Raw genomic sequence first — 11,484 nt, 5'->3', positions numbered from 1 at the left:
TGTTTGAAAGGAGTTTTCAAAGGAATAACTGGATTGAGCTACTTGAACGTTGAGCATCAAAGATCTATGGAGATAGATCGAAAGCGCTTAATGGAAGTTTCAACAAGATGCATGCCTTGACAAGTTTTGAAGGAGTTCAAAATAGATCAGCAAAGAAGGAGTTCTTGGTTGCGTTGTAAGGTGTGAATTTGAGTAAGACTCAAAACCCGACCACGGCAGAATAAAGAGAATAGACGAAGGTCGTCTTCTATGCCTTAGCCGTAGACTCTAAAGTATGCCATGCTGAGTGCCGCACCTGATGTGTGCCTTGCAGCAAGTCTGTTGAGAGGTACAGAGAGTGATCCATGATTGAATCACTAGCAGCGGTCAAAATTTATCCTTAGTAACTGATGGACTAAGGAATTTTTCTCGATTATGGAGGTGGTTGAAGAGTTCGTCGTAAAGAGTTACGTCGATACAAGCTTTGACACTAATCCGAATAACTATGAGTAGTGAAACGGATTCGTATAGTAGAGTAGATATTTGGAGTATTTCCGAATAGCACGTAGTAGCAACATCTATAAGATGACATAAAGATTTGTAAAGAACACACGGATCTGAAAGTTTCAGAACCGTTGACTAAAACCTCTCTCACGAGCAAGACGTGATCACACCCCATAACTATATGGGTGTTGGATTCGTTGGAATCACATGGTGATGTGAACTAGATTATTGACTCTAGTGCAAGTGGGAGACTGTTGGAAATATGCCCTAGAGGCAATAATAAATTAGTTATTATTATATTTCATTGTTCATGATAATCGTTTATTATCCATGCTATAATTGTATTGATTGGAAACACAATACTTGTGTGGATACATAGACAAAACACTGTCCCTAGTAAGCCTCTAGTTGACTAGCTCATTGATCAAAGATGGCCAAGGTTTCCTGGCCATAGGCAAGTGTTGTTACTTGATAACGGGATCACATCATTAGGAGAATCATGTGATGGACTAGACCCAAACTAATAGACGTAGCATGTTGATCGTGTCATTTTGTTGCTACTGTTTTCTGCGTGTCAAGTATTTGTTCCTATGACCATGAGATCATATAACTCACTGACACCGGAGGAATGCTTTGTGTGTATCAAACGTCGCAACGTAACTGGGTGACTATAAAGATGCTCTACAGGTATCTCCGAAGGTGTTAGTTGAGTTAGTATGGATCAAGACTGGGATTTGTCACTCCGTGTGACGGAGAGGTATCTCGGGGCCCACTCGGTAATACAACATCACACACAAGCCTTGCAAGCAATGTAACTTAGTGTAAGTTGCGGGATCTTGTATTACGGAACGAGTAAAGAGACTTGCCGGTAAACGAGATTGAAATAGGTATGCGGATACTGACGATCGAATCTCGAGCAAGTAACATACCGAAGGACAAAGGGAATGACATACGGGATTATACGAATCCTTGGCACTGAGGTTCAAACGATAAGATCTTCGTAGAATATGTAGGATCCAATATGGGCATCCAGGTCCCGCTATTGGATATTGACCGAGGAGTCGCTCGGGTCATGTCTACATAGTTCTCGAACCCGCAGGGTCTGCACACTTAAGGTTCGACGTTGTTTTATGCGTATTTGAGTTATATGGTTGGTTACCGAATGTTGTTCGGAGTCCCGGATGAGATCACGGATGTCACGAGGGTTTCCAGAATGGTCCGGAAACGAAGATTGATATATAGGATGACCTCATTTGATTACCGGAAGGTTTTCGGAGTTACCGGGAATGTACCGGGAATGACGAATGGGTTCCGGGAGTTCACCGGGGGGGGCAACCCACCCCGGGGAAGCCCATAGGCCATAAGGGTGGCGCACCAGCCCTTAGTGGGCTGGTGGGACAGCCCAAAAGGGCCCTATGCGCCAAGGATAATAAATCAAAGGAAAAAGGAGAAAAAAAAGGAGGAGGTGGGAAGGGAGGAGGACTCCCTCCCACCAAACCTAGTCCAACTCGGTTTGGGGGGGGGGAGAGTCCTCCCCCTTGGCTCGGCCGACCCCCTTGAGGGTCCTTGGACCCCAAGGCAAGGCCCCCTCCCTCCCACCTATATATACGGAGGTTTTAGGGCTGATTTGAGACGACTTTTCCACGGCAGCCCGACCACATACCTCCACGGTTTTTCCTCTAGATCGCGTTTCTGCGGAGCTCGGGCGGAGCCCTGCTGAGATTAGATCACCACCAACCTCCGGAGCGCCATCATGCTGCCGGAGAACTCATCTACCTCTCCGTCTCTCTTGCTGGATCAAGAAGGCCGAGATCATCGTCGAGCTGTACGTGTGCTGAACGCGGAGGTGCCGTCCGTTCGGTACTAGATCATGGGACTGATCGCGGGATTGTTCGCGGGGCGGATCGAGGGACGTGAGGACGTTCCACTACATCAACCGCGTTCTCTAACGCTTCTGCTGTACGGTCTACAAGGGTACGTAGATCACTCATCCCCTCTCGTAGATGGACATCACCATGATAGGTCTTCGTGCGCGTAGGAAATTTTTTGTTTCCCATGCGACGTTCCCCAACAGTTGGTCCACTTCTGCATAAAATACAGTCGGCGACATCAAGCGTCAGACAGAGATTCAAGAAAACGATAAAACTAAGACAGTTATGTGCACTCGACAAGTTGTACTCACCTGGTTCGGAGGAGGATTGTCTGCGTAGAAAGCCCTCACTCGCCGGGACCCTTTGGGGTTCTCACAGGCGCCGGTGATCTGGAGCACCCACGATGCCACCGTCTCCTCGGTCACGCTCATGACGTTAGTCCGAGTGGAGTCTTCGGGACCCGTGTAGTGCCACATGGCGTGGTGTCGGGCCTGCAGTGGCTGGATGCACCGACCGAGGAAAACCTCCAGCAAGTCTATGCCGGTGACTCCCTTTCTGACGACATCTACGAGTGCGTCTACCAGAGGCTGGATATCGATCTTCTCCGCCTTCATGAGCGTGAGCTGCTTAGGCGGAGCTGGTCGATCCAAGCTAAAAGGAGGCAACCCTGTCGTGGCATTCGGGCTAGCAACGTCCTGGCAGTAGAACCATGTCGACTGCCAGTTCCTAACCGATTCACTCAGCTGAAGAGCAGGATAACTACTTTTGCTCTTCTTTTGGAAGCCTAAACCTCCACAGAGCTGGAGAAGGTGAGTCTTATCATCCGACTGATTAAGTCGTTTGATAGTTTGGGATCTAGCAGAGAAGATATGTTTGAAAAGCCCCCAATGGGGAGGACAGCCGATGAAGCACTCGCACAAGACTACGAAAGCAGAGAGATGAGCTATGGCATTCGGAGGAAAGTGGTGGAGCTGCGCCCCGAAGTGGTTCATTATGCCTTTAAAGAAAGGATGTGGGGGCAGGGAGAAACCTCGATGCACATGGCTGAGCAGCAGGACACGCTCCCCCTCCCGGGGCGCCGGCTCGGTCTCGCCCTCCGCCGGCAACCTCCACGACTTGTGCACGATCATCCCGTGCTCCACCAGTTCCAGCAGATCCCCCTCCGTCACCGTGGAAGGGAGGAAGTCCCCCTAGATCCATCCCGTCGGTAGCGCTTGCTGCTTCCGCGCAGGAGCCGCCGCCTTCCCCTTCTTCTTCCGCGCCTCTAGCTTGCTAGTTTGCCCCTTTGTCATGGCGGAGGCTGCGGATTCATGAGGAGAGAGGAGAAGGAAGAAGCTCGGGGTGCACAGAGGATGGCGAAGGAAGCAGAGCAAAGGCAAGATGTCAGGCGAGCGTAACAAAAAAAACCTCGCCGTCGAGGTTTAAGTAAGGTTCCGACTGGGTCACTGGCAAGTGGCCCCGAAACCTTATCCCCCGACCAACCGCGGCGATATCAGTGGAGAAGATGAAGGCGCGGGGATCGAGGTGTCAGGCGCTACTCGAGCGCGATGCCGTCATCTCCGCTGAGCGCGTGGTAACCGAAATTTGAGGATCCCAGAAAATCCGCCGCTGTCAGTTGACTGGTCACGTCAGGAGATACCATGGAAGCACTCGGTTTCCGACAGTTTGTTCCACAAATACTTCCACTCGGATCGTTGGTCAGAAAAGATAAAATGGATCGAGGCAAGCAACGCCAAAGTCACATCCGTTCCAGTCAGATCCAAACTTCAAACATCGCTTCGTCGTTCCAACCCAAATCCATTCGGGGACTAATGATGGGGTTATAGTCCTAGGGTAGGGTCATAGGCCTGCCCTATAGGTCCAACCCAAGGAGTACCCGTCATAAGGGACAGGCCCTTAGTCAGTTCCGACTGAACTAAGGAGTTCCCTTTATCCAGTCGGTAACAGATCCTCGACCATCCAGTCGGAGACTAGCATTCGGAGTTTACCAAACTAACCGACTGGATTCCACTATATGCATCATAACCCCCCCTAGAAGGAAACAGTCATACGTTTCCATGTGCCTTTATTAGCATTTAAGACGTACGTTACCTGTAACGTAGGCATTTATTCGCCACTACTCCACCCCTATGCACCGAACCGTTATGGAGGGCAACGCACTCTATATAAGCCACCCTCCTCCACTGGTGCAGGGGTTAGCAATTCACCGTATTCTATATTCCACTCGACAACAAGCTCCCAGAGCACTGAGACGTAGGGCTATTACCTCCACCGTAGAGGGGCCTGAACTCATACAACCTCGCCGTAGCTAAGGCTCTGCCCATCCTTTCGTACCCTACACATCTACTGTCAGGCTTATACCCACGACAGTCCTTGATAGGTTTTCTATTTTACCGGTCTTAGTGTGTTAGTTAGGAGACCATGTTATATGATTGATTGTCGTACTATCAAGGGCGGCTCCCCAAGTGAGTAGCTTGATCGCACCGTTCGTTGAGAGCTGAAACCATTGCATTCTAGGCGTCATCATATTTCTTGGTTCTTGGTTGGATTTTCTTTTTGTGGGTTCTTGAGCTTATGGTCATCTTCATGACAAGCTCGAGTTTATCAAAACGGAGTCCATATGCATCCTCTATGATGTTTTCGATGTTGGAATTTTTGCCGGTTCTTCATTCATAGAGGTTTCACATCTCTATATCATTGGCATTTTCATAACTTCCTCTTCTTAAGATAACCAGTAGTTGCTTGGATAGTACTTGTCCTCTGCTATTCAACAAGCTTGAGTTTGCTCATTTTGAAGTCCATATGCAAAAGTTATGTCCGTTTTGGTTTTGCTTGGGCTGAAGTACTTCTTTAAGTGGTAGTAGAGAGCGGTAGTACCACTCAAGCGGTAGTACCTCTCCCCCGAGCGACAGTACCTCTTAGGCGGTACTTCCGCTCCCTTCTACCGCAACACTTCTGCTTATTCTCGGCTCTCTGTGTTGAGCTGTAGTAGAGAGAGGTAGTACCTCTCAAGCGGTACTACCTCTCCCCACGAGCAATACTACCTCTCAAGCGGTACTACCTCTCCCCGAGCGGTACAACCTCTCTAGGAGAACTATCACTCATGTTTTTCTGTCTCCTTGGGCTATCTTGACCGTGCCGAGCGGTAGTACCACTTGAGCACGACTTGTGGGCATAATGGCCGGATTTGGGGAGACCTATTTAAGGGGGCCTTCTTCCCCAATGGTCGTCCACCCTTCGTGCTCGTGTTTGCCCCGCATTGTTGACCTTCTTCGAGCTTGCTAACTCTCAATCCCTTCAATGATTCTTGCTAGTTCTTGAGGGAAAAGAGAGAGCGGAGATCTAGATCCACATTTCCACCAATCACTTTCTCCTCTTTGTGAGGGGAACCCCTTGGATCTAGATCTTGGAGTTCTCTGTGTTCTTGTTCGTTCTTCCTCTCATTTTCTTACATAACATTAGCTGTTGTGGTGGGATTTGGAAGAGAAGGACTTGGGCACTCCGTGTGCCCTTGCCATTGCATTTGGTGCATAGGTTTGAGTTCTCCACAGTGGTACTTGGAAGTAAAGTTTGAGAAGCTTATTACTCTTGGGTGTTTGGGCACCCTAGAGCTTGTGCCTCTTGGGGTGCTTTGGCGCCCTAGACGTTGGTGGTGCCTTGGAGCTCAATCATTATGGTGTAAAGCTTCGGGCAAGCGTCAGAGTCTCCAATTAGGTTGTGGAGATTGCCCCGAGCAATTGAGGTCACCCCAGAGCCACAATCCATTGTGGTGAAGCTTCGTGGTGTTGTTGGGAGCCTCCAATTAAGTTGTGGAGATTGCCCCAACCTTGTTCGTACGGGTTCAGTGATCACCCTCAAGGGTCCCTTAGTGGAATCACGATATCTTGCATTGTGCAAGGGCGTGAGGAGATTAGGATGGCCCTAGTGGCTTCTTGGGGAGCACTATGCCTTCACACCGCTCCAAATGGAGATTAGCATCTGCGAGGATGTGAGCTTCGGGATACATCATCGTCTCCGCATGCCTCGGTTATTTTTTACCCGAGCCCTTAAGCACTTTACTTAGTGATAGGCATATTGTTTCTTGTTATATATCTTGTTATCACTTAGTTGTTTATCTTGCTTAGTATAAGTTGTTGGTGCACTTAGGTGAGCCTAGTTATTTTATGTTTTGTGTTTGACTAATTAAACGTTAGTTTTATTATGCATTTGTTCAAGTCTAAACAATAATTATTTTAAAAGCGTCTATTCACCCCCCTCTAGGCGACATCCACGTCCTTTCAATCAGCCATCATCGATCGTGTCCCTCCCTTTTCACTTCCCACGCGGATCGACCGCGTCGGCTGGTTCGGCCGACAACCTATTCACAAGCATCACGCGTGGCCGCTGAATCTCCTCCCGTCTATATCGGGCCCCCTCGCGCGTGTCGGCTGAAGCGCGTGGCGCTAGATCCTCTCGTGCACCTGGGCTCCCCTTGGTCGTCTCAGATCCCTCCAGCGTCTCCTCGCTTCCTCTACCTTGCATCCTCTCGACATTGGCCGGTTTTTTCACAGGGAAGGCACCAACAACGAGCTAGCGACACTTGAACCTTATATTGGATTAAATGGGTTGTCTCAAGCTGCCCAATTAACCATAAGCTCGGTTTTATTCTTTCGGAGCAGCAACCCCTTAGGACAGTTGGCCCAGCCAATGTTGCGGATTTGACGGCTATGAATGATCGAAACGTAAATCTAATGGCGGAAATTCTTGGATGCCGAGAGAGCTCGATTTAGGTGCAATTTTACTGTCCTAAATAAATTCACTATTCTCAATATTTCTTCTGTATGCAGTCACTTTTCCACATGTCTCACAATGATTTTCTTAGGCCCTGTTTGGAACCACCCAGATTATACAATCCAGTTTTTATAATCTATTATGTCTCCAAACATGACAACTTATGGTGTAGATTATAAAAACTAAATGGATAGATTATTAAAAACTCATAATCTACTCTATACCAGCTAAAACCAGATTATGGATTGCTAATGATCCATTACCCTTGAAAGTTGGAGATAATTACATTCTACCACCGCCACCCTTCTCTTTTTTTTAAAAAAAGCAGAGGCCGGACATGTCATTATGCAATGTAAAACCTGGATTACAGTTTGTATAATCTGGCCTCCAAACATGTCCACCTAAATTATTTTTATAAACCAGATTATATAATCTATCTTCATAATCCAGATTATCATAATCTATTATGGTTCCAAACAGGGCCTTAATCTTGTACTTCCTTTTGTCACAAATATAAGACGATTCATATATTTTAGTATAGATTATATATAGACTAAAATTAGCAAACGAATACATTAAAATATGTCTATAAACATTCGATTTAGAAAAAAAGTAGAACATCTTTGTATTTATGAACATAGAGAGTAACGCTGTTATATTTATCCTATGTACAAGGATATTGTATTAACCAGTTCTAAATTCATGGAGAGAGGGTTAACGATGTATTCAGAAAAAAGGAAAGGGCCCTAGTGCGAACGAGGAAATCAACCTCCTCCCTCCTATAACAACTCCGCCGCGCCCACCTCCACTCGCCGGTATCGTGTTCTCGTTCACGCGCACCCCATTCCCCCGACCTCCGATGCCGGAGCGCCGCAACGTAGCCGGAGATCCGCCGTACTGGTGATCCCCGGATAACAACGATGGACCGCCTCCTGCTGTCCCGCCCCCCGATGCCCACCCCCGTCCGCGGCACTGCCACGGCCACAGATGGCGACCTCCTCGAGCTCGACGTCCTCTGGCCCGCCTCTTCAGCTCCCGGACTCCTCGCCGCGCTTCCCGATGACGAGGCTAAGAAGAAGCAGAAGCGAACGGGCGGCCCTGCCTTCCGATCCGCCGCCCGCGCCGTCCCGGAGAAGGCCGCGTTGACCCCGTCTTCGGCGGCGAGGTCGGCTCCGGTGCGCATACCTTCGGATGCTGCGGCGCGGAGAGAGAGGTGGTCCCACGTCGTGGTCGGCGGCGACGACGGGGACGCCATGGTCCCGCCGCACGAGATCGTGGCGCGGCGCGCGGCATCACACAGCTCGGTGCTGGAGGGAGCCGGGAGGACGCTCAAGGGCCGTGACCTCCGCCGTGTGCGCAACGCCGTCCTGCGCCGCACCGGCTTCCTCGACTGAGAGGCGGAGGCGAGTCGCCTTGTCGCTTTCGCGATAAAGTTTTGACTTCTGTTAATTTGATTACATCCGTTGCGTTTCCGGCAGTTTTGATTTCATTTCATTCCCCTATCGGAAGGTGATGAAAAGAGAAGAGGTGAGGTGAGATGAGTGAGCGAGGATTATAACACGACAATAACAGTGCTGTTCCATTCCATCGCACATATATATATATGGAAATTTTGGCCATTATATTTGTTCAATCAGTTCTTATGCTGTGTTTCACGATGAAGTGAAAATCCAGGCTTGGTCCCATGGACCGAAGAAATTAGTGCCTGGGTTCTATGCGAAATGCTGTTCCTGACGAATTATGCTGGGCTCCTAGCTTCTATAATGCTTTATGCAGAGAATCTGGTCGAAGATGCAAAATGAAATTCTTTGGTGGTCGCATTTTGGACGCCAGAGGATTGTTGAATTGGCTATCTGCTCACAGGCTTGTGCGTAGCCTATTCTCGTTAATCATGTGTTTTTAAATTTGGATCATGACATGTTTCCATTTCTAGCTAATGTTTGACATAATTTAGAGCTATAATGTTATCGGCATGGTTTATCACATGTAGAAATAATTAGTTGGTAGGAGTAATTTGTTTCTGTTTCTAGATTTCATGTAAGTTCAGGCAAGTGCTGTTTTTCAAACAATGGTTGTGTTCTTGTGGAGATTAGAGATAAGTAACGCCTAGGTCAATATGTTTTGTTGATATTGTTCACATTTGATGTTCACTAAGAAATTATTAACATGGGAGCATAAATTCAGATTCCAGGGAAATCCTTTACACTTGTGTTTGCTGGGCTTTCCTCTTAGGCCTCTTTTGGTTTGGAGGAATTTCACAGGAGTTCTATAGGGTAGGATTTTTGTAAGAATTTTCCTTTAGGGCCCTTTGGTTCATAGGAACTAGACGACGCCCCGCGCGTTGCGGCGGGAACCTTGTTAAAAAATGTATGGATAAGTGGTAGAAGACTAAAATTAATGCAAAAACAAATATAAAAATTTCTTACATGACTTAATTCCCTGGGAAAAATTAATGATTGAGGTGGTATATTTTGCATGAAGAGATTAATGGAAAAAGTAACGTATGACTTCATGCATGACTTGATGACGTGGCATTGTTGCATGGAGAGGAAAATTAGCTAGTGGGTTGTAGCTGTTTAAGAATAGAGGATGCATTCCTATTCCTATATAGGATTGGTTCCTATCCTTCACATTTCAAAGGAAAATAAAAAAGAGCCTAGACTCAATGAAAAAATTCCTATGACCAAATGACATCTCTTTTCCTAATCCAATCATAGGATTTGAGATGCGTGTCATCTCATTTCCTACAAGTTTCCTATTCCTATGATAATCCTATCCTATGAACCAAAAGAGGCCTTAGTCTACTTCCTGTTGCAGTATTGATTTTTTACTGTGATTCTAGAAACTACTACAAAACGCCTTATTATTGTCATGGACTTGTTTGCATTCCTCATGTACAAGGACCACCTCTGCATTGGCAATGTTACTAATGAAATGTTCCTCATTCAAATGCAGTAATAACTCATAAGACAAGGACGCAAGGTGCTTGGATTATATCCATCAAGATACAGCTATTCAAATAGCCTTATCTCATTGCTATCTTATCCTGTGGAATAAAGATGTTTTTGCCCGGTCACTTCAAAAAATTGGTATCTAATGAAGCTTTTGAGAGAACTGACGAGGTTACCCTCAGCTCAAAGCTATCACTAGTCTAGTGCAATATGCTTTGTTGATTTCCTTTTGTTAATAAAAAGCAATGTTTTAAATAGCGGGCTATGACAAATTGCGGTGGGCCTCTAAATCAGCTATAGCGGCATATTTGTACATGATACCATTTAACGGCACCCTGTTGAAAAGGCTATAGCCCCGCTATAGTCGGCTATTTAAAACTATGATAAAAAGTGATACCATCAACAAATAATTGATTAATTTGTAGTAAATTATCATTGGAATTTATTTATTCCAAGGACATGATTACCCAAGTACCCATTGCTACAGAGATTGAATTTTTGCTTCCTGCTCAATTATCAGTTTTTGCAGATTAAAACAAATAACTTGTCTTGTTTGCAAGGTCATTCTATACGACTGGCGAGCTCCACAGATGCCTTGCCAAAATTGCAAATCTTGTTGAATCATTTTATGTTGTTTGTTGAATGATCTTGATTTTGCATCTCTTCTGGAACTTGGAGACCAGAGGACCAGTTTATCTACAGGCAACCCACATCCATATGCATTATTTCTCCAAATGTTAGGTTATACAGTACTCCCTCCGTTCCTAAATATAAGTCTTTTAAGCGATTTTTCTAAGGGGCTACATACAGAGCAAATTGAGTGAATCTACACTTTAAAATATGTCTATATACATCCGTATGTAGTCCTCTAGTGAAATTTCTAAAAAGACTTATATTATGGAACAGAGGGAGTACATTTTAGTACATAGAACTGATGGTGACCTTATACATATTTTACCTTCACACTGCATGGTCAAAGAAACAATCATTACGTCTTAATCATTCATTAATCGCTATCCTTTTCAAGACTTGGTCCACTGATGTCCCTTTATTTGATTCCATCATATAATTGGGCCATCGAGTTCTTTTTGCTCCTGTGGTCTCCACATTGTGAAACTCAACTGCTCTGAATATGCAATGTATCCTCCTTTATGCACTACTGTCTGCTGATGACCATAGGTCCATTACTTATTTAATGAGCATATGTGATCTCCAGCTCATATATTTTTTGAATCAGTGTAACTCATATTTCTATTACGGAGTAAACAATATATGATGCGTACTGCCTAGTCCATGATTACCTACATTATCTTATTGATTCAGGAATCAGCTGTTGATTTCGTTATAGTCAGGCTATTTCATAGATCACCAACTGCTTGCTTTATTTTGTCAATCTGGAATAGGGGGAT

At 46.0% G+C, this 11,484-nt stretch overlaps 1 protein-coding gene across 1 annotated transcript; it reads left to right on the top strand.

Moving 5' to 3' along the window:
• The first annotated feature begins 7,887 nt into the window (after positions 1 to 7,887).
• Positions 7,888 to 10,575, top strand: LOC123398596. Its single transcript, XM_045093052.1, has 2 exons — positions 7,888 to 8,527; positions 10,080 to 10,575. The coding sequence occupies exon 1, from the start codon at positions 8,045 to 8,047 to the stop codon at positions 8,516 to 8,518; it is 474 nt and encodes a 157-aa protein (XP_044948987.1). The 5' UTR covers positions 7,888 to 8,044; the 3' UTR covers positions 8,519 to 8,527; positions 10,080 to 10,575.
• Positions 10,576 to 11,484: the final 909 nt, after the last annotated feature.

This window comes from Hordeum vulgare, chromosome 5H (genome assembly GCF_904849725.1).
Source record: "Hordeum vulgare subsp. vulgare chromosome 5H, MorexV3_pseudomolecules_assembly, whole genome shotgun sequence".
Lineage (NCBI taxonomy): Eukaryota > Viridiplantae > Streptophyta > Magnoliopsida > Poales > Poaceae > Hordeum > Hordeum vulgare.
The sequence above is the reverse complement of the archived record's forward strand: the minus strand, read 5'-3'. Positions and strand labels throughout refer to the sequence as shown.

Coding starts and splice junctions, on each gene's coding strand:
- LOC123398596 (XM_045093052.1), top strand. CDS start 8,045: ATGGACCGCCTCCTGCTGTCCCGCCCCCCGATGCCCACCCCCGTCCGC.